Here is a 24,269-nt window from a genome sequence, read left to right as displayed (position 1 = left end):
TTTGCAAACTTTTTCTGTGAAGGGCCAGACAGCCTATCTTCCAGGCTTTGCAAGGCTACGGAACACCTCCACTGTAGTGCCAAAGCGGTCACGGACAATACAAAAATGAGGGGCGAGGCTGTGTGCCTACTGCTTGCTCTGCTGCAGGGGCAGAGCTGAGCAGATGCAGCGGAGAGCACAGGGCCCAAAAGGCCCAAAAGATTTACTGTCTGGCCCTTTACAAAAAAAGTCTGCTGATCCCCCACCCTAACCTCTTAAGTTATACGGCACCAAATGACAGCTCAGAGAACTCCTTTTGCTTTACAAACCACGTGAGCCTGGTGTTTCTGTGACCTACCTTTGATAAGTACTATATTGCCTCAAATTCCTGTATCTCTGAACATTTGTTCCATTAAAAACACTCCAGCTTCAAGTGCCAAAACCACTTTCACAAATGACAATGTTTTACTTATTTAGGTCACTCTACAGTTAGTTCATTGGTCAGAACAGGTGTTAGGGATGCCAAGAATGGCAGATTCAGGTGCCAAAAGCACAAGGGCTGCTTTATTTCATACCCACAGGCTGTACCAACTGGACTGGGCCAACTGTCTTGAACATTCATCACTAACTACAAAATAGACCAGGTCAAATTCAGCACCACCACTGAGTTTTTTTTAAGAAAAAAATTCAAAAAGTCAACACACAAAATATTCATGGAAATAATCCAAATAGGAAACAACAGGGGCAACAACTGAATAGATTATGGAACATTCATATGACAGAGTCTGTACAGACATTAGAAGACAAACCACAAACTACTACAGATACATAACTTGCAAAATATTAGCATTTTGAATATGTAAAGAACTTACACCAATTTAAAAAAGGACCAAGAATCCAAGAGGAAATAATAACAAAGCATATAATCAGGGAATTTACAAAACAGGAAACCCACAAAGCCAATACACATAAGAGAAAATGTTCAGTTTCGCTTAATGATCACGAAATGCAAAATTAAAACAAGGAAAACCACTTCATCTTCCTGAGATTCTCAAAAGCACAAACCACTGACATTATCAAGTATAACATTAGTTGTAAAGATGTAGAAACTCTCCTACATTGCTGGTGAGAGTGGAAATAGGAGAGCAGTCTGGCATCTCAAGTAAAGAGGTACTCACTGTTTAGATCCAGGAATTCCATTTGAAAATAAATACCCTTGAGAAACTGTTACATATTTAGATAAGAAAACATGAAGAAGAATGTACACAGCAACGCAACAGAATAATCAGTATTTATAAAAGAGAGAGAGAAAGACAGAAAATGACCTAAATGTACATTAGCAGAAAAAAAAAAACCAACCCCAAACCAAAATGTGGTATATCTACACAATAGACTAAAATGAGCATTCAAAATGAACAAAAGAATGCTAAGTAAAACACAGGAGGTTTCAGAATGATGTGTGCAGAATGATATAATTTATAGGAAGGAAAAAAAAATGTGAAAGTAGTAATATGTGTATATATAAACAGAATAATAACTAATAAAAATTTGCAAATGACAAACACAAAATTTAGTACAGTAGCTATCTCCAGCTAGGGAGGGAGTCAAGGGGATGAGACTGAGACAGACGCAGGGGCCTCAACGACATTTTTAATATTTTATTTAAAAAACACTGAAGCTAAAAAACAAAAAACAAACAAACAAACAAAAAAACCCCACTGAAGCTAATATAGCTAGAACTTAATTGAGCCAGAAATGGATACGTTGGGTATTTGTAATATTTAATAATAATATTTTAATAAGAAAAAAATCTACAGTATAATCTCAAAATCAACACAACATAAAAAGATGTTAGTAGGGGTATTGCTGAATGGTAAGGTTATGGATAAATAATTATTTTTCTCCTTAAAATATGCACATGGTGGAAAATTTTATAAACTCCAAAACCTTTAAAGATTTTATTTGAGAGAGACAGTGGGGGGAGAGGCAGAGGGAGGAGAGGGAGGGGGACAAGCAGACCCTGCACTGAGTGCAGAGCCCAATGCGGCAGGTTCACCCCACCACCCCGAGAACTCAACCTGAGCTGAAATCAAGAGTTGCACACTTAACCGACTGAGCCACCCAGGCATCTCAAACTTTAAAAACTGATTATTAATATTCAAAGGACTGTTTTAAGGAGTAAGATGTAGTTATATTCCACACTTAGAAAAATCCTTTATTACCATAATTGGCAGTGACCTAGAAAGGATACTTTCTAGGATATACTAAAGTAATATAAATATTTCAGGGGAAAAAATATCCTTTCGTCACCCTTAGGACAGAGAAGGGAGTGAGAGTTTGGGTTTAAGAAGGTGGAAAAGGGGGCTCTAATCCATGTAAGTGGGGAATTAGGAAAGGGCCTGTGTTAGCACCAGGTGGGCTCTAAGTACTAAGGTCAGTGGACTCACCGACTCCTCTCACCCTCCAGAAACTGGTCTCCAACTGCTGTAATCACTAGCATGGCCTTCCTTAGGAAAAAGGGAGGACCTGGGAAGTGGGGAAGCACCCCAACCTGGTTTTTTTTTTAAACCTTTATTGAACAGTAACCTACTTATAACAACAAGATTTAAGTTGTCATCTCTTCCCAGAAAAAAAAAAAAAAAAAAAAAAAGCAATTTACACCTAACAAAATTTTGCTAACAATTTCAGGGATTTCTGAACTGTCCTGAAGCTTGGGTTAAGAAGAGACGGGTCTACAATGGAAGGACTTCAGGGACCTAAATCAGATTTCTCTTCAGAGAAGGCCTGTAAAACAGATATCTTCCCCAGCCAACCACCCCACTTTTCAGATGACAGATTAATTAACCCTCAATGGCACTTTTTAAAAGTCAGGCTTCCTGGGATATAATTTACACACAGTAAAATTTGCCCTAGAAAGTATACAGGTCGAAGAGTTGTAAGTTCTGACAAGTGCCTATAATTCTGTAACGATCACCACAATCAGGATAGAGAATAGATCTATTAGCCCCCAAAATTCTCATGTCCCTTTGTAGTCCATCTCCCCCAATCCCAGTCTATGGGAATTTTTTGTAATTACACAAAAAGCTTTAAAACTTGATACTAAAGGAACACACTGACTTTTTCATTCACACTAAAAAGTAGTAAGTAAACCAATAACTGTCCTAATCCACTAAATCAGGTGTTAGCCACTACCTTATAGATCGTAACAAAAACGAGCCAAAGCTCTTGTGAAATAAAATTCCTTATATTCTCTGCAACACTAGCCACCATTCTCTAAGTTTTAGGAAGGTAGGGCTATTTTTTGTCATCACATCATTAACATTTAGCACTATGTCTAGCTTATAGTAGGTGCTCCAACACGGTTACTGGACTCAATTAAGTTTATGGAGGAAATTTAGAATTCAAGTTAACATAGCTTTGTCTTAGGGTTGGTCCCAATCACACGCTCATTTATTTACCATTTGGAAAGTTTCACCATCAGTGTGTTGATCCATTCATTTTCTTCATTCCATTTAACCAACCATTGCCCCATCCTACACTTTTTTTTTTAAAACCTACTCCAGATACTATATTTCAAAACAAACAAGGCCTGATTTCCAACAGGATCTCGTGAGGAAGTCGTACATATAAAGGAGTGATAATTAAAATTTAAGATAAGAAATGCTATGACATAAAGAGCTCGTGCTCTGGATAGGAAGCCCAGAATTATCTGAAGGGTGAGAGATAAAACATAGAGGAGGTGATGTGAACGGAATCTGAAAAGACTGGGAAGAGGGTTTCCTACACCAAGCCGGAGGACAGCACTGCTTATGGCTCCATTCTTGGATTTCAAGCAGGAGAGTGAGCCGATCAGATCTGCACTTTAGAGGAGGGACTGTTGGGATGGGGAAGGGGAGGAGGTGGCCAAGGGCTGGGAGGGGCCAAGTTAACAGAGGGCAGTGCAGATGGAGAGAGAGCATAATTGAAGGGCTCTTGACAATGAATGACAGGACCTGGTGAGGAGTATGTCACTTCTTGGTGGGAAGTAAAGAGGTTTCTAGTTTGATTTCTGTGTTTCCCAATTGGGTGACACTTCTTCAGGACAAAAAGACTTTTTAAAATACATGAAAACTTGGGTGGCTTGATTGGTTGTGTCTGACTCGTGATTTTGACTCAGGTCATGACCTCAAAGTCCTGGGATCCAGCCTTGTGCAGGGCTCCTCACTCAGCAGGGAATCTGCCTGGGGACTCTCTCCCTCGCACTCTGTCCCTCCCCCCGCCCCCACTCAACGTTCTCTCTCTCACTCTCTCTCTCTCTCAAATAAATAAATAAATCTTAAAGAAATACATGAAAACTAATAGGCTTTTGTCTCTCTTTCCAGGCTTTTTGGGTCAGAAGGAAGGAAATGGTTTGGTTTGGTTATACTCTTTTTCTTATAGAGGACTAGAGAATCCTTAAAAATGCGCATCTGTAATAACACTTGAAATCATGAATATTGGGGAAAGGAAAACAATGGCCAGAAAACATTAGGTGTGGCTACCGGAAGTCAGGCACTATTCTACCTAAGTCCTTTCCACGCAGTGCCGTGAAGCTCATCAGAGATGTCTAGGCTAGAAATCTAGTCGAGTAATGGCTGAGGAGACTGGAGTGGACCAGATCAACTAGAGAGTCCTGAGAAGAGAAAAGAAGGAAGCCCGAGGAACAGTACATAGGGTGTTTGCAAAAGAAAATGAGCTTAAAAGGACACAGTGAAGGAGCAGTCCGAAAGAACAGAAGTGAGCCCTCAGGGGTCTCTCAGACAGAAGTGGTATCTCAGGGGTCAAGAGAGAATAAAGATTTCAGAAGACAGCAGTCAACATCATAACGTGCTGCTGGGAGTTCAGGTTAACAGATGAAGCAGTGATTAAGGAATCTGATCATTAGGAACGCCACTGGGCCCCCTCCTAGAGCAATTTCACTGGAAAGGGGAGTGGGGCAAAATTTCTACTTTAATAGGCTGTGGAGAGAACAGGAGGCTAGGAAGGAAATAGAGTGACATAAGGGCTTTTCCAAGAGTAATAGGGAAGACAGAGTGAGACAGGATGACCTCAGAAGGTAGTGCAGCACCGAAGGTAAGTCTATGAAGACACAAGAGGCAAGCACCTGTCAAGGACAAACAACATCTTTGTGCAGGAGTGTTTTTGTCATAGATACAGCTAAGCTTGCAGCTCTGGTTCCCATGACTTATGAATTTTGTGTGCCAAATGTTCTTTCTTTTAAAGATTATAAGCTTCATTGTAAAGGAACGTAGTCCTTGAGTTATTACTATATTTTATTTACATGGCAATGAGCAGTGAGCCATTTTCAGCACAAATGTACCAGATTTGTGAATCACATTCAATTTTCCTTTGTCAGGTTAAAAGACTAAAATTTATTCAGAGGAAACAATTTAAAGAGCTGGGTCAATTATACTACCCAGAATTAGCTAAAAGACTCTGGGGAAGAGGGGGAAAAGTGGTTTAAAGACAAACCAGAAACAATGAATCATTCAGGTAATTGCTGTCATCCAATCCCAATTTTTAAAATATTTCTTAAAATAGAAACAAGCCTGCCTGTGGCTCTGGAATTCTCCCAAAAGTAACCTTCCCATATCCAGCATCCTCACAAAACACTGAATAAGCCAGTGGACCTATAAGACAACTTCTCATTTGTTTCCCCAAAAACTCTTATTTCCTATTTCAGTTTCAGATAGGATAGAAAGTGTTTAATTTGCTTTGTTTTCAAAAGTGGTATCTCCCAAGATGAATACTCATGTGCTAGAAGTTCTGTCTTCCCTTCAAAAAAATGTCAAGAGATTTTAACCACTGTGCTCATTGCTAGCTTATGGTATACAATGGTCCAATGAAGACTTGCACCCTGGCACACATCTGTGTGCTCAGTGGTGTACAGTAAGCATGGACTTTAAATTCCAAAAGATCTGGTTTTGAATCCTGGTTTTGCCATTTACTAGCTCTGTGAGTGTGGGCAGTTTCCATAGTCTATCTGAGCCTTAACTTCCTTATATCTTTTAAGAAAGCAATATTACTTATCTCATAAAGCTGGGAGGATTAAATGCATCTAGGAGGGTACCGGCGTATAACATAACAAGCTTCCAAAAATATGAATTCTCTTACCCCATTTAAACCAACTCATATGTTCAAAAGCCAACTCAAATTCTATCTTCAGTGGCTTCACGAAGCCCTTCCTACCCTCTCCATCCTCCCTCATTCATTCAGCTTCTTCTCTAAACTCCTAATATACAGGAACACAGTCTTGCAGTCAAGGATATACAGTTCCTTAATGTATACTCTTGGTTTACTGTGTGTGTATGTGGTGACCCTGATCTTCTAGGCACTGCCTAGGACATACCCCTTTTTTATTATACTCAGCACAATACTGAGCACAGAAACAGTCAGATGGCCATCAAAGACTTAGAATCCGATGATTTTAGAATCCAATACTACCTACAAATCTCCTAACTCCACTGACTAACCAATTAAGACTCTGAGAGTAAAGAAGTTAAATGGCTTGCCTGAGAGGGCAAACACTGTGTGTTCAGCTGAAGAGGAAACTGGAGTCTCCTGCCTTGCCCGCAGAGAGTTTGCTGAGCTCTGGTGAAGCAGCACCCCAGCGATGCCCACAGAGGGCCTCCCCATGCCAGAAACACCTGCACTCCCTGTAGAAAAACACTGTACACGGAATGGGGTAAACACGCTTATCTGCAAACTGACCCAAACACAGAATCAGGTCTTAGGGCACCTTACATGAAGTAGATCAACTGACGTTCTTCTGCTGCCACCTTCTGGAAAGAGTGTATTACTACACAGAGGCTCATTTTCACTGAGAAGTTTCTTCTAAACGTATTTACCCAACCCCCACTATGTATTAGGCTCTGTGGTATGCAGAAAACCCAATAAAAAAAGCATTCTCAAGAAGCTCACAATGTAGGGGCGCCTGGGTGGCTCAGTGGGTTAAAGCCTCTGCCTTCGTCTCAGGTCCTGGTCCCAGAGTCCTGGGATCCAGCCCCACATCGGGCTCTCCGCTCAGCAGGGAGCCTGCTTCCTCCTCTCTCTCTGCCTGCCTCTCTGCCTACTTGTGATCTCTGTCTATCAAATAAATAAATAAAATCTTTTTTTTTTTTTAAAAGAAGCTCACGCCCGGCTAGCTCAGTCGGTAGAGCATGAGACTCTTAAAAAAGAAGCTCACAATGTAGTAATGAGGAGAGACAACATCTAATTTAATTAATTAGTTAAAGCAGTCCTAAGAAAAGTGCTACCGAAGAACACTCTAGAGACCGCACTGAGTGCAGCCTGGAGCTGGGGAAACAGGGTAGCCAGTGGTGGGTTTTCACCCCATGAATAGACTCTTGTTCAGTGGGGAAGGTGATAGAAGCCCTTTCCAGAAAGAAGGTCGAGCACAAAGAGGGTCATAAAAGGAAAAGCATGTTCGGGAAATAGCCAGCGTTTTCTACCTGAGTACACAGAGTGATACGATGCCAAAGACACAAAGCCCAAGAAGAAGAGTAGAGAGGGACCAGTGAGCCAAAGTTTAGTTCTGGACAAGCTGAGCTCAGACTCTAGTGAGTGATCTCTCTACAGGGCTGAAATGACTACCCATCCACAGAATCCTTTACATGGCCGGACACAGCATGATTTTGAATTTTGTCTAGAAAAATGGGTCCTAGGAATATAAAAGATGATTTAGGAAACTTCTCCTCTTGTAGGTATGGGAAAACATTTACTTCCATGAAGATTCAATGCGAATGTATGGTTTGTAGTATGTAAACAGCTCAATGAGCTAGTCTTTGCATTTTGTAATTTCCTGTTCAAAGGCCAACTCAAGGAGTAGTCTAACCTTTCATTTACCTAAACCAGCTTCTCTCTGCAATTGTCCTACATATCCAACAATTCTTTTTGTTTCATTTATTTAAAATATATTATATAATATTTAAGACTTAAAAAGATACAAAGAATACAACCACCAGGGGTGCCTGGGTGGCACAGTCAGTTAAGAGTTCAAATCTCGGGTTTCAGCTCAGGCTATGGTTAAGGTCCTGGGATGGAGCCCCCTGTCAGACTCAGTGCTCAGCGAGGAGTCTGCCTTCTTTCTCTCTGCCCCTCCCTCCTCTCTAAAGTAAATAAATCTTAAAAAAAAAAAAAAAAAAAGAATACAACCACCACCTATCATCCAACTTAAGAATACATTACTGATGTCAGTTTCTTCTTGAAAAGAGAAGCATGTTTCTACTTCTTGAAATTATCAGTTGTCCTCTGCCACTCTAACCTCTTGGGTGGGATCCTTAAGTCAGTGCACATGTTTAAATTCTTTAGGACTATGAACAAACACCAGAGAAGTTCTAAACCGGTTATTCTGAACATTGTACACCTTAATTCTTTTTTTTTTTTAAGACTTTATTTATTTATTTGACAGACAGAGGTCACAAGTAGGCAGAGAGGCAGGCAGAGAGAGAGAGAGAGAGAGGGAGGTGGGCTCCCTGCTGAGCAGAGAGCCCAATGTGGTGCTCTATCCCTGGACCCTGGGATCATGACCTGAGCTGAAGGCAGAGGCTTTAACCCACTGAGCCACCCAGGTGCCCATGTACATCTTATTCTTAAACACCCACCCTCTCCCTCTTCTCCCAACCACACCACAACCAACACAAGGTATACAATCAAGTCAGCTTCCCAAAGGACCATAAGGAAGGGAAGAGCATGGAGGGTAGATACACACATCTAGGACATCAAAGCCAATAAGCAAAGAAATTTTACCTTCTGCTTCTGCTATTCCATGCCCATTCCTGATGTCTCAACTCAGCATACCGAGTTAGCTCCCAAACACAGAAGGTGCTAGTAAATTATGGCAGGGGCTTGATTCAATTCCCCAGAACACAAAGATCAACTTCCTGTGCCTCGGATTTCCATAAAACCAGGAAGAGTAAGGAACTCCACTGCCAGATCAAATCATTCTAGGTGAGAGCAGGTCAAGCTACCTGAGACACACCTTGCCACACACCTGTGCAGCAGCTTCCCAGAAGCCCAATTTTCACAAACAGGTGGCCACTCCTTGGACTGTCCTTCCCTAGTAACCTAGTAAACACCAGAGCTCATTTTATGAGATTGTTCCAACACGGGATAATCAACTCATAGGAGAGAAAGGGGAGGGGGATTTGAGAGAGGGCACAACATTTTGGTCCCTCCCACATGTCACCAATACAGCTCTGAAAAAAGAACCACTTTATCAGAAGGAGATTAACTGTAAAAACACAGCTGATAAGGGCTTTGAGTAGCAGGTGCTGGGTGAATGCTCACTTTACTCTGAAGTGGTTGGGGAACTGGGACAGAACCACTAGAGGCTCTACCGCACCAGGGAACAGATTCTTGTCCTTTCTTTGGAATGCATGTGTCCCGAAGGGGTAGGGGAACGTTTTAAAGCTCCACTCCTCAACTGTTAAGTGGTGTGCTGAGGAATTATGTGACAAATGCCACTGTCTCTGGAAAATGAAGTGAGTTTGTGTCTTAACAGCTGTGGTTAGCCGCAGAAATACAGGGAAAAAGATAACAGACTTGGAAATTCAAGACCCTTAAATCTTACCGTAGTAACTCTTAGCAGGCACCATCAAGGTCTTCTTTCCCAGAACAGTTCTGTGGACCTATATGGTCTTAGTGTTATTTTTTAAACAGCTTTTTGGAGATACAGTTCCCATCCCCAGTTAAGCGTACCATTCAGTGGTTTTCTGTACACTCACAGTTATGTAATTATCACCATCATCAATTTTGAAACATTTTCATCACCCCAAAAAGAAACCACATACGCATTAGCAGTCACTTTCCAGTTCATGTTTTTAAAATATAAATCAATAGCATCATTCTCACTGGCTAAAGGGGACCACATTGCACCAAAGCTAACGATTGCCCATTGTAAGCTGCACTGGCACGTTACCACTAATAAAGAAAAAGCAGTGCCAATCACACATGCTTTTTTTCATCACCTTTTCAGCACTTGGTATAATAGTTACTGAAAGGGATCTTTCAGATTTAGACATACTTTGTACCAGCAATGCACATACCTCAGTGGTAGTAATGAAATACCCATGACCAAATTCACACATGCACTAGAACAACCAGCAGTAAGACATCCTGGCTTTAGAGACATTGAAATGTGAAAAATGTTCACCCTAGAATCAACAGTATCAAATAGTGCATGCAGGGTTTGGAGCCTCCTTGGTTACAAAACAACAGATACTGACCTCACTAACTAGGCAGGAAAGGAATCAGGAGAGCATAATCTATATATACTAATAAGGTAACATAGTAACTCATCACCTAAGCAACCCAGAAACCCCCAGGATGGGGGCAGAAAATGTATCTACTGCTATACACATTTCACTCTCTTCCTGTTTGCAGTCACAGTTAGGAAGAGAAAGAACTATCTCAGTAGAGAAAAATGAAGTCAGTTCAGCTTCTTTGCAGTCTTTTAGATAGGGAGAGAAAAATACTAATTTTAGAATCAAAGCTGAGAGAGAGTGGAGGAGCTGTGGAATCCCCTTTCTAGGGCGCCTTTTCCAATGGACAACTGCCTGTCTTTAGCCTGGAGACAGAGAGATGAGTCAAATGACTTTAAAAAACCATGACTCAGAGTTTAATTACTTGGTTTAAATTTCTAACATTCCAAATACGATGCCAAATTAATTTGCTGACAGCTTCACATTAGCAGGAATAACTACCTAGCTTACATGGACCCCAAGGGATTCAAGAAGGTCGGTAAGTGTGGTATATATGACTCAGCCAATACTGACCATATCCTGACCAAGCACGGTCGCATGCGGGCTATCTGGGAAAGGGAAACAATTTTAGTTTTAGTTTTTTTTTTTTTAAGATTTTATTTATTTATTTGACACAGAGAGAGAGAGCATGCATAAGCGGGGAGGAGGAGCAGAGGGAGGAGAATCATGCTTCCCGCTGAGCAGGGAGCCCAATGTGGGGCTGGATCCCAGGACCCTGGGATCCTGACCTGAGTGGAAGGCAGATGCTTAACATACTGAGCTACCCAGGCGCCCCCAATTTTAGCTCACTGTGGAGAAAAACTATTTTGGCTGTTTCTCTAAAAAAAGGAAACAGCATCAATAAAAAAGATGTAAAACTCAGCATTAAGTGGTAGTATTTTGTAATCTAGATCTCATTTCTTACTGAAGTTGCATACATTCAAAAAAGAAAGATGCAAAATTCAGGGGTTGGGTTGAGAGGCAAAAAAAGCTAGAGGAGAAACAGCAAGAGGATCAAAGGCAGACACTATCAGACTCTAATATTAGCCAAGGGAACTGTTTACATTTTGTTGCTAAGGAAAACTTGGCGCTTTGGAAAATGAACCCAGCCACTACGCTATTGTGACAGCTGCCGCTTGGCTCTGATGCCCCTGCAGAGTTGTCTGCCAACCGCTTGCCACTCGCCCTTTCTGTCCCGCTGTCTGCCAGTCAAATCAACTCCTTTACAATCAGATGACCCTGTTGGTTTCTGTAATCCTCAGGGTGACTCCAAAGACTGGACGACAGTGATTAGGGTGCCATGGAGGTAGACTGCTGCGTGCTGGGCTCCCCACTAAGATGGACGGGCCCCTGAATCAAAACCTTTATTCTGAAATCCAAAAGAAATGGTTGGTGAGCTCAGTGACAAGGGAAAAAGAGGCCTGGGTGACGATCTCCACTGTGCTTCCGACTCAGGTGTGCTATTAAGCAAATCATTCCACCTCTTAGGGCCTCAGCAATTCCATTTGTAAAGAGAATACATTTAATCACCCTTGAGCTTTTCAGGAAAGAAAACCAAAGAAACTTTGCAAATCCAAGATCATGTGCTTCTTCAAAGTAATAAACTATTTCAAAAGTCCTGCACTGAGCTTATGTAGCAAAATCATAAATTATCTAAAATCCTACAAACCTTGAAACTTTTTTTTTTAAGATTTTATTTATTTATTTGACAGAGATCAGAAGTAGGCAGAGAGGCAGGCAGAAAGAGATGGTGGTGGTGGGGGGGGAAGCAGGCTCCCTGAGCAGAGAGCCTGATGCAGGGCTCAATCCCAGAACCCTGGGATCATGACCTTGAGCTGAAGGCAGAGGCTTTTTTTTTTTTTTTTAAAGATTTTATTTATTTATTTGACAGACAGAGATCACAAGTAGGCAGAGAGGCAGGCAGAGAGAGAGAGAGAGAGAGAGAAGGAAGCAGGCTCTCCACAGAGCAGAGAGCCCGAAGCGGGGCTTGATCCCAGAATCCCGGGATCATGACCTGAGCCGAAGGCAGAGGCTTTAACCCACTGAAGCACCCAGGCGCCCCTAAACCTTGAAACTCAACTCTTTTGTTAACTCTTCAGTGACTATGGCCATCTTCAGAGACTTACATCGTAAGAAAGACTGTGGTTTCTAGAGTTAAATTTTTTTTTTTTCAAGCTCTCCTTCCTCTGCCCTGCTTGTAATGGTAATACTTTATCACTCTGGAACTTCGGAAAATACAGGGAAAGAAAAGAAAAGAAAAGAAAAAGCTACCCTTGGCCCCCCTCTGAAAAATCTAATGTTAAGATTTCCATGTTTATTATTGTTTGGTATCATAACCTATTTCTTTTGTCTCTAGCTCTGTCCATTCAATCATGTATCCGTAGTTATGAACGGACGAGAGCACACAGTGTAAAGCTGAGACTCATTTTAAGCCAGTCGGTACGCACATACCCGTCTATACCCGTCTACCCCTTCTTAGGACTAAGCATTCTCAGAAAAGAAATGCCAGCCGTGCGGCTTTAACGGCAAGACCTACTCCTCAGTCCATGTGCTCTGATTACATTGCAAATGGAGATTCTTTCTGGAAGATGGCTTTTCCACTGGGTAGGTCTCCCTGTGGCCAGTTTTAAAGCCCCATTTATCCCAGTGTTCACTAATTGTTTCAAATTGGACCTGTGAATGTGAGCTTCAGGCCTCCATCATGGTTCTCAGCAGGAGTCCAAATGCTTCCACAAGGAGCTGATTACAGAGAAAGCTGCAGCTTCAAGAGAAGAATTAGCACCCAGCATGCTCTTTCAAAAGGAAAATTTAGCTGTTTTCAAAACATGTGATATTTTTTTTTTTCTTTCAGCTTATGTTTGTCTAGAGGGAGAGATTCTAAATGGCTTTAATTCTGTAAAGGCTTAAATGATATGTTTTATTTGATCAAGTCATTCCCTAGCTGAAAATACTTCAATGGTATTCCATAGCTTTGAAAACAGAAGTTCAAGTTTCTCAGCATAGCACAACAAAAATCTACATGGTTTGGTTCCTGCCTACCTCTCTAGCTCCACAATTTCCAAAGTATACCCAGTGGGATACCAGTCTTGGGTTTTTGTGGAAAAAAAAAAAACAAAAAACAAAAACGGAACTATTCGATGGACACAGAAATTTGGAAAATGCTGCAAATTCTAACCACCCCCACACTCCCCTTTCCTCACCCAACTCCCCCCACCCACCCCCGCCCCCTGAGAGGAAGGATTCTGAGGCGGCTTTGGAGTAATTCTGTTTAACTCTGTTTAGCCGTTCTTTCACAAACTCATTTGCCCACAGATTTTTTTTTTTTTTTAATTTTGATTCATCTAAATCTACTTCACAAAGACACTTTCAGGAATACAACACTGGGCCTTGCCTGCTCCCTGCTTCAGGCATATTAAACTTGTTTCTTGAATTTCTTGTGTGCCCTCTAAAATACCAGCATCCTATTACTACTCAGAGTTCACTCCCAGCTGCCTTCAAAATTCAGCTCCACTCACCTCCTCTGGCATACCTTCTCTGTCACCCTACTCAGTCTGATTTAGTCTTCCCTCCTCTGTGCTCCCCCAGCAATCTATACACATCCTTATCAGAGCACTTAACAACTGACTATATTATTTGATTTACTTGTTTGCCTTCCCACAATAGATAAATTTAAACTCTCAAGGGCAGGAAAGACGTTTTTCTTTGACCTTGTATCTCTAATAACTGTGCCTGGCACATGGCACTCTGTCAATAAAGGGTTGATAGTCGGCTTTACATATGTGGATTCCCATTTAAATAGGACTTTATATAGGAACAACACGTTTTCAAAACATTTTATGCTAGGCACCACTTCTGATTAATTTGCCATTTTTACAGATGCGTCTATCCTCAGTACAACTGTTTCACGTCTAGTTATTGTTACCAAATTAAGTAATAGTTTGAGGTTTCTGATTTGTATCCAAAAATTCTACTACATAGTGATCTGCATAGTGATCTTCTAAAAGTAGCTAAGTATCTAAGAAGCTGCATCTGTTAACTTTTCCTCAGAGTGGTTCATTTCCTACGTGAGTCTGTCTTTGGCAGGCAACTGTTTTATAGAAATCCTTTGTACCCTGGGTTGTTGATGTGTTTCTTCACAGTGGTTTCAAATTGCTTGTGCCTATGGCCTCAGAGTTTCAAGAATGCAGACCTAGTTTCTATGGTAAATTCTCAGCTTAGGTCGGGGGTGCCTGGGTGGTGCACTGGGTTAAGCATCCAACCCTTGTTCTCAGCTCAGGTCATGATCTCAGGGTCCTGAGATCAAGTCCCACATCGGGCTCCCCATTCAGCATGGAGTCGGCCTGAGATTCTCTCTCCCTCCTTCTATCCCTCCCCACTGCACATTCTTGCGCTCTCTCTCTTAAATAAATAAATACATAAACAAACAAATAAATAAATAAAATTCTTGGCTTGGGATTTCCACACATATATATATGGGTAGTAAAAAATTTCCCACAGAAGACTTTTCTGTCCCAGCTCAGACCCTTGAATAGGCGCCATCCTTGACACTTCTTTAGGCCACAGGCAAAGTATCCTTTTCATGAACTGGGCAGCCTTTCGAGAGCTCCAGCTTTAGACGGGTTCTTACTTACAGCTCCTGACTTAGTCAGGTCCAAAGCCATACTTCGTACACCCACGCATGGGCATTAAAATCTGAGCCTCCAGACACTGATGTCTGTTCTAGAGGTCTTATACCAACCCTGGGCCACTCAAACCATTCTGGCTTTTGGATTCTCCTCATTTTTGTCACTTCACAGTTTCCTTTCACTTTTCTAAACTCAACTCTATTTTCCTATGTTTATAATGGGAAAGGGGTCCTTATAAATTCATCTACCATGTTGCTAAACGTTTTCCTAAATAAGTTTCGAGTCTATTCACTTTTTTTTAAAAGATTATTTATTTATTTATTTTACAGAGAGAGAGAGAGAGAGAGAGATCACAAGTAGGCAGAGAGGCAGGCAGAGAGAGAGGAGGAAGCAGGCTCCCCGCTGAGCAGAGAGCCCAATGCGGGACTCGATCCCAGGACCCTGAGATCATGACCTGAGCCGAAGGCAGCTGCTTAACCCACTGAGCCAAGTCCATTCACTTTTTTCGATCTCTTTTGCTACTACCTTTGGGCAAGCCGCTGCTCGCTCTCATGCACCTTTCTTCTGCAATGGTCCTCCCACATCTATTCCTTTCTATCCTTCCCATGTCCAATTCATATGGACTACTGTAACCAGAGTTTAAAAGCCAGAAGTTAAAAAAATGTAAGTCAGGTCATGTTATCTTTTTGCTTTTTGGATATTTTCTATAAGACTCAGCAATTCTGTGCCTACATATATAGCCAAGAGAAATAAAAACATAGGTCCACACAAAAACTCGTACACGAATGTTCACAGTAACATAATTCAAAATAGCCAAAAGGTGGAAAGAACCCAAATGTCCACCAACTTATGAATGGCAAAGAAAATGCAGTATATCCACACAATGGAATAGTGTTTGGCCATAAAAAAGAATAAAGCGCCGATACATGCTACTGCATGGATGAACCTTGAAAACATTATTCAAAGAGAAAGAAGTCAGTCACAAAGACCACATATTGATTCCATTTATATGAAATGTCCAGAATAGGCAACTCCATAGAAACAGCAAGTAGATCAGTGGTTGCTGAGGTCTAGGGAATGGGGAGATGGGGGTGGGAGCAAGAGGGCCAATAATGAAAGGGATTTCTCTTTAAGATGATGACAATGTCCTAAAATTGACTGTGGTAATCACTGCACATATCTTTGAATATACCCCAAATGACTGAACTGTACACCTTAAATTATATGGTATATAAATTACATCTTTATAAAGCTGTTTAAAAAATGTTCCCAGTAGCTCATCATGGTTCTTAACATATATATCCACAATCTTTGTCCTTGGCTCTAAGACTCTGCATTATATAGCTCCTATTTATTCCTCAAGCCTCGCCTTAGACTGCTCTTTCCCTAACTCTCTACCCCAAAGCCACAACATCTCTCAAATTCTCCAGAGGAGGGGCCTGAGTGGCTCAGTTGTTAAGCGTCTGCCTTTGGCTGAGGTCCTGATCCCAGGGTCCTGGGATGGAGCCCTGCACTGGGCTCCCTGCTCAGCGGGAAGCCTGCTTCTCCCTCTCTTGCTCTCCCTGCTTGTGTTCCCTAGATCGTTGTGTCTCTCTCTGTCAAAAAAATAAAATCTCCCCCCCACCAAATTCTCCAAAGGATCAAGCACCTTTCCACCTTAGTGGCTTTTCAACAGCCACATTTTTGGCAGGAATGTTCATCCCCTTCTCCCAGCTGTTATTTGCCCTTTACACTTGGAGTATCATCCTCTTGAGATAACCTTCTCCGATCCCACAGGAGAAAGGAAGTCTTCTGTAGGCAGATCTTTGGTCATAACAACTCATACTACTTCTTCACAGTATATATCACATTATTTAGTGTTTGTTTTTCTTCACTACCATATATGTTTGCCAAGAGCTGAGACTGTTTTTCTCATTCACTGCTGCATTACCGAGGTTCACCACAGTACTTTGCAATGGCCGATGCTCAATAAAATTTTGAACAGAATGAATGCTGGTGACTGAGTCCAACAGCTCTTTATGTAATATCTTCTTATTTATCTTGTGCCATTACCTTATTTGTCTAATAAAGATTATTTGTTATCTAATAAATAGCTATATCTCCCTATTATCTTGCACCATTCTAAAAATGCACTTACCTTGATACACCACATTCATGTAATTCAGTGATGTTTTGATATAATTCTTCTATTCTTATATTTGCTGCTTCTTGAGGAATTATGTCCTAGTGACAATATATGGTACACAGTATGTAACCAATAAATATTTGTGGCTTAAGTTAAACTTCTAAAACAAAATTACAATCTGTAGCAGGCACTACATTTTGTTTGTAGGTTATAAAAATCCCAGAAGAAAATAACTATCTCTCTAGGTTTCTCTAAATAATGGTGCATACAATGAGTATTTAATAATGCAGTTTGATAAGAAGCCTGATTTAGCCATCCTTTCAGGGATCATGATCTTAATGATGAATTTAACTCATTTTACTTGCCTCAGCCCAGAAGCATTTTTTTAAAGGGAGTTTTTTTCACCTAATATTCAGAAAAAAATTAATTTTGCATTTAGTTCCTAGATGAAACTAATAATACCTTAATTCCATCTGAGCTATTAAATATATAAACATTAAATATTCAAGACTGATTAATTAAAATTTCCTTAGCTGGAAACCAATGAAAAGATGACGCTCTATAATGTGTTAGCCCAGGAAACTGACTTCCTTCTATTTTTATATAAAGAAATGAAAAAAGAAAGGAAGGAATTAAAAGAAAGGAAAAGAAAGGAAGAAGAAAAACATTATTCTTCAACTCACTTAACATCTCTCTTCAACTTCTCAGAATTTTATTCTTCGAACTGTCTTTACAATAAACAAACTTCTAAAAAGTTTAACTCGTTATTCTTACAGATGATAAGACTTCTTGATTTATTACACATATACACACACTCACAAACATAAAATCTTCTTCCTTTGGATATTCAAAAGAAAATGAAGCCAGACGGAAATTTAAATTTTGTAAGATTTTACTTCTTTTTCCAGTCTTAAAAAAGGGAGAAGTATGGCTTCAGTTTTTAAGTAGATTTGAAACAGCCAAATGGAGGGCATTCTATTTTTTCCACTTTTTCAAGTGGATGAAAATGTCCCATTTTTCTTGGTCACGTTTTCCAAGATCTCCTAATGCTATCAGAAAGTTCTTCTTAGCGTCTACCTTAAACCTTTCCTGTGCCACATATGACTGCTCTCTCCTAATTTTTCTTGGAAGAAATTGTACAGTAACCAGTCCCTACCCTTCCACCATATCATCATATACTATTGAGTTCTTTTTCCGGTATTTTTTAACGAATTAAAATGATATCCTAGCTTTATTTCTCTGAGCCTTTTTCATGATACTGCTTTTCTTTGCAGCCGGAAAAGTCTTCATCGACTCCTCAGAACAAAAGAAAAGATCCTTCTCCGTGCTTCAGGTTCTCCATCATAAAATGGGGAAAATATGCCTGACCCTGATTTCTTTTATAAGATAAGTGGAAAACAGACATGCCTATATTCGTAACAGAATAAGTATCTATGTTAAACCATCAGAAATAATTAAGAGCTCCATCAAAAGTCTCCCAGAGGCGAAATAGAAAACCCAAACTGTAATATAAAGATCTACTTTCACAAATATATTTGGGATTGGGGGAAAGACTTCACACCCACTCCTTTATCCTACCTCAAAGCAGAATCCCGCAAATGCAATCAGTACAGAACATACCTCCTCCTGTCCCGGGCTTCCACAGAGGAGTCTGTTCCAGGAGTGGAGAGCTGAGTGGCAGTTGTAACCCCATTGGCAGTGCTAGGTGGAGGGCGATTAGTGATCACACAGAGCGGGGTGCTAGAAGAGACATTGTCTACTGTTTTCTCTGTTGTTGAATCAGCCTGGGATTTGTAAGGAGTCCTGAAACCCAAAACACAAAAACACAAGCAGAAAGAGAATGGTCAGGCATGCTACATAACAAAGCACTAGCACACAGACAGAGGGTTTGAGATAAGTTTAACTAGAGACTCTTCTGGCTCAGATTTTATTTGCTGGTTGACTGGTTTTTTCAATTCTGAGCTCTTAAATCTTAGAATAGTATGATTATACATTTAATATGATATCCTCTGCCCAAAGAGTTCTATTTCATGAATTTTTTTTTTAAGATTAAAATTTTTTTAAAAAATTAGCTATGGCACAAGAAGATAGTAACATATGCAAGAGTGCTTTAAATGATTCTTGAGTACCATCTGGTCTCCACACACACGCACACACAGAGACAGGGCCTCTCCACACACATGAAAACAACACTAAAGTCACTTACGATATTAATCTCCACCTGCCCCTTAATTCTTGACAGTAGGAGTCTGTGGTAGTCCTCAGCCTAGATTAGATGACCATCTTCTTGGATTCCAGATATATGTGATAAATACAACCTCAGTATGTCTAGTTCTTTCTCACCTAGCTCAGCAACTGCTCTCTATTTAACCAAATGGCCTGATTGCCTGTATCCTTAAGTGTATACATGAGCCACCGAAACAAAAACTATTAAGATTCTATATGTAACCTTAACTGCAGACTTTCCAACAGCAAGCTGTATAATTAAACGCATTTACATGAAAACAAGATCTTTGTTTCTTAACAAAGAGTTGAGAGCAACCATTGGCTCTCCACCCCAAAAGCTATCATTTGTGATGTCACAGCTTGTTGCTGGGGTAACAGAGATCCAAAATTGATATTCACAGAGATGGGAAAAGCAATGAAAATAAAGAATGCTAAAAATCTGTTTTTTTTTTTCACCTACTCACAATTACCAGAAATGCTTATAAGTAGCTATAAGCTCATTTTCAAATAATCACATCATTAGAATAAGCTTGAAAGCAATAATCAGATTGTAAAAATCTAAACAGGGTACCTAGATGCAAATATAAAAATAGAACAGTTTTGAAGAGATATCTAAAAAACACAAGCCACTTCCCCAGAAGCAATTAATGACTCAGAAAAAAGGTGAAATTAAATTCCTCAGACTTACAAGATGTATAAGTCTATAGGACATACCAATATAATTACCCAGCAACAAAGCTATAAAGAATTACATTTATCAAAATCTTACCTGACATTCTTTTTAGGTTAGTAACATGTTTTGTTCTCTCTGTGATTTTTTTCTGCTGTAGAAATGCCAAGGATTTTATTTTACTGAATTACAGAATAGGACTTGAACTATTATTTGGATGTGTGATACGATTTTACAAGTAGAATATTAGAGCAGAATAGGAAGGGACGCCTGGGTAGCTCAGCCAGTTAAGTGTCTGCCTTCAGCTCAGGTCATAACCTGGGATTGAGTCCCATTGTGGGCTCCTTGCTCAGTGGGAAGCCTACTTCTTTCTCTGCCTGCTGCTCCTCCTGTTTGCACACACCTTCTCTCTCTAATAAATAAATAAATAAAATCTTTAAAAAAAAAAAAAAAAAGATTGCCAGAATAGGAAAAGCTCCAAAGCAGGCGTCAGAGGCTCTGGAACCACTGGTGTTACATTGCAGCCAAGTTAACCTCTCTAGTCTCTTCATCTGTAAAATGGGAATAATGATACCATAAAATCCAGGGTTCTTGTGATAATTAAATAAAATAATTTATGAAGAACACTTAGTATTGACAAATACTTAGTATTGACAAAAACAAAATATAAGCTCAGTGGAAACAAAATAGTTAAACAGGATCTCTGACATGGAAAAATCCAGGTTCAAACTCTACCTCGATTCCTTACTAGATATGTGACCTTGAGCAGATGAATAGTTTTTGGGTCTCACTTTCCATGTCTATAAAATTAAAATGGTACTTCATATACTGGAGGCCTCTTTATAAACAATGTACGTGTGCCTGAGATAGCGAGTTGCCTGACCCATATTCATTTTCCTTTTCTTCCTAACAGAACCCAGACTTTATTGAGGCCAGCATTGTACTTAGTTAAAAATTCACATTTTCCAAAGTCTTCCTGGCTGCTAGAGGTAGCCAGTGAGACATCAGTAGAAATTGGTGCTTTGGGGGAAACATCCGTTCAGAGGCCTTCCCTCTTTGTGTATTTCTCCCTTTCTTCCTTCTTCCTGCCTAGAATGCAGTCATGACTCCTAGAGCTTCAACAGCTGTTTTGTGCCATGAGGCAACCCATGGAAATGGAAGCATGATTTAAGGACCGTGAAGCAGAAAGACATTAGGATCCAGGATTCTTTAATGACTTCAAAGCTATGGTGCCAGCCCTGGCTATTGCTGGACCTTCTTAAGTGAGAGAAAACAAGATAAACCTTTATCATATTTTAACCTTAATTATTTAGATTTACTGCTATATGGGAGTAAACCAATTGCTCATGAAATTTTTGTAATTACCTAAGCCAATGCTTGGCACATGATAGGGTTCAACAAATGGCAGCCATTACTATTTCTCCCTAGTCTTAGCTCTTAATACTTAAGCAAGTAAACTCTCTGTGTTTCATTTTCTTTATCTATGATATAATATTTACTATGCCTGTGCAGATGAATTATTGTGAGGGTCTAATAAATTTCTACATAATTATATAGTATTATTAATAATAAATCCAACCCGAGGCTATCCCTCTGAGCCAACCAATGCTCACCAGTTATTTTAAGGAAAGAAATCTAATAAATGGACAAAAATCAATCAAGCACTACCATAAGCAATTGTTCTTGCAGCAACAAGCAACACTATCATCATTGTTTTTCATTTTCTTTGTGTCAGTTCTAGAAACAAACCCTTAAAAAGGGGTCCCTTTGCCATACCCCAAAGTAAAAAAGATCTCTGACCATACATACAGGGTCAAAAGCCATAGTGAAAATCACAGCTGAAGTTCTGTTGCACTTTCACAATGAAGCCTTGCCCATGCTACCCTGATGCTACCCCTTAGGCAGACTAGACACCATTGCCCCAGGAATACCACAAATCTAGAAAAATTCAGACAAACACAAATCTCTTCCCTCCCACAGTGTTTCCAGCAAAATTCTCTCATTGACTAGGAATTTTTAGAAAGCTATAGGAAGCTTTTGGAACAAGAGTTAGCTTTTCTTCTGATTCGGGTTTGTATCTCATACTCTAAAAAAAAGAGTAAGTAGAAAAGATTCCTACTCACAATTACTGGAAAATTAATGTAAGTGAAGTATGGGGATATTTTTAATATGTGTTTTCCCATAATAGGATGACCCTTACACAGGAATCACACAACAGAAGTCATTTTAAGTTGATGCCTAAACACCAAGTACCAAGATATATATATATACCCAATGAGCAACTGCTGAGTGGCTAATACAAGTCCAAACAAAACATCCTTGTTAAATCACTGACATTTTCACAAAGAATTCAAACTTGTATCCCCAGTGCCAAAGTCCCTTTGGTTCGAATTTCATATGTGCATCTAGAGGCATGAGTTTCGATGACTGTAACTCAAATGGCCCCAAGAAGCCTTACCTGCCATGGTGTACAGATGCAGTAGTGTTTGCACTGATTGGTGCAGGGCAAGAAGAGGCAGGTTGCCACTTGCTGCCCCGAGAGGTAGATGAACCAATGGTAATGGGTGAGGTAGCAGATGGATTGCGATTGGCTGAAATGTAGGGACTTGTGGGGTCACTACTTCTACCAAATGAAGCACTGCAAAACAGCACACAGTCACTTTCTTCAGGACATGCTGCTCACCCACCATTTCCCAGCACCACCTTCCCCCCCAAGATTGTGCATTTAAAAGGAATGTAGACCAAAGAGAGGGTACGGCAACTGGGAAGTGGAGTGAGTGATCAACTCCAGCTAGAGCTGTGTCACTGGCAGCAAGCAGGCATCTGTCAATCATCCAAAAGAGTGAAGGAACATGGAGGAGAGATGATATGCAATAAGAGAAAGCAGAAGAGTAGTATATAGGAACAGAAGAGGAGCTATGAAATATTAGCAAATAAAATAATTTCATTAGAAAAAGTAATTCCCAACAAACCCCAAGGCAAAAAATCATGCAACCCCAAATGTCTACCTGATACAGAAGTAGCAGTGCAGAAGCTAAAGTAAGACCAAGAATTTGGAGAGGTTTGGGAGTAGCAATTTAAAATTAAAGAGTGGAGAAGAATAAAAAAGCTCTGTGGGGGGAAAAAAAAGTCTCTGAGAATTATGGTTACTTAGCCTAAAATGTGTCTTGGGAGGATTCAAGGTTTTAAGTCTAGAACATAATACCGCATGGGCAATAGAAGGTAACTTTCCTTTGTTTCAAATGAAGATAAGTAAGAACCATCTCAATTGAAGCAAAAAAATTATTTGGATTAGAATTTTTTTTAAAAAGTCTTGACTATTAAAGTAATGAGACACAAGCAGAGGTGACCAAGACAAACTATGAAGCCTTCTTTGGTAAAGATTCATTTTACTGGGACACAGGAAAGAAATTTCTGCCCAAGGACAAGAGATGAACTAGAAGAAAATGGAAAGTATGCTGAGGACTGGTGGAGCCCAAGATGGCCACGTATCTTCTCACACTTTCTTTTTTAAATAGCAATAGCATATAATTCTTCCCTTTTGAAAAGATCATAAAATGAGATTTTGTATAATAAAAAAATGCTTTAAGGGTGACAGAGGTTTGGAAATCCAAAGCATGAAGCAAGTTGTGGATCTTTCAACTCATAATTAAGCATGCTTTCTACCCTAAACAGAAACAGTCCCTTTCTCCTCTGTTTACCATAATTATGCCAACTGTATCTACCTATCTATCTATCTATTTATCCAGATGCTACTTCCTCAACCCATGTGTTAATGATCTGGATGGTGAAAAAGAACAACCCCACCACAATGTAACAACATACATGGAATTTAAATGTGTTTTTCTCTCTTTCCTAGATCTAGAATGTTACTTTCTTAGAAAAGTTTTCTTGGTCTTGGATGCAACCATAAGAGGTAATGATGTATCTAGACAGACTAAGACCTTAGCCCTGAAGACAGGTAAGTAATAGCTTCATTGAGCCAAAAACACCGAGTTTGTATATATAATGAAGCGTTAGTGAGATCACTGAACTACCCACTACCCCTGTAGAACTGAAGACCATCCAAAGGCCACAGTGGCTGTTTGTTTTACAGCTCGCTAGTTCCCACGTTCTGACATTAACTAGTTGACAAGATTCCTTCAATCCAGTGGAAATAAGTTTTAAACCCAAACACATATTTTATGGCAAAAGGCTGTTTCTCGGGCAGCCAACCAATCATCCATAAAACCTAATGATGAAGCCCATGGCATGAAGAGGCAGCTGGAGGGGTTGAGTAAATGAAAGTGAAGAAAGAATTCACAGTGAGCAATGAGAGCCAGACTCTTCCACATCAGCAGCAAAGTTCAAATAAAAACACTAATTAAGTGTATCTTACAGCTTAA

The 24,269-nt window shown here is 40.1% G+C and overlaps 1 protein-coding gene across 11 annotated transcripts in view; it reads right to left on the bottom strand.

The window, feature by feature from the left end:
• PPP1R12B (protein phosphatase 1 regulatory subunit 12B) overlaps positions 1-24,269 on the bottom strand; it is a 222,056-nt gene that overhangs the window by 108,667 nt on the left and 89,120 nt on the right. For 6 of the 11 annotated variants that reach the window (XM_032318432.1, XM_032318430.1, XM_032318425.1 and 3 more), the window contains 2 exons: positions 22,343-22,522; positions 18,609-18,791 (listed from right to left, as the gene is read on the bottom strand). In XM_032318432.1, coding sequence (XP_032174323.1) covers positions 18,609-18,791; positions 22,343-22,522 — 363 coding nt within the window. Of the gene's footprint in view, positions 1-8,745; positions 8,831-8,977; positions 9,038-18,608; positions 18,792-22,342; positions 22,523-24,269 lie in introns of those variants that run through there. The other 5 variants (XM_032318428.1, XM_032318429.1, XM_032318436.1 and 2 more) reach the window with 4 other exon arrangements.

This window comes from Mustela erminea, chromosome 17 (genome assembly GCF_009829155.1).
Source record: "Mustela erminea isolate mMusErm1 chromosome 17, mMusErm1.Pri, whole genome shotgun sequence".
Lineage (NCBI taxonomy): Eukaryota > Metazoa > Chordata > Mammalia > Carnivora > Mustelidae > Mustela > Mustela erminea.
This window is presented reverse-complemented; position numbering and strand designations above follow the sequence as displayed.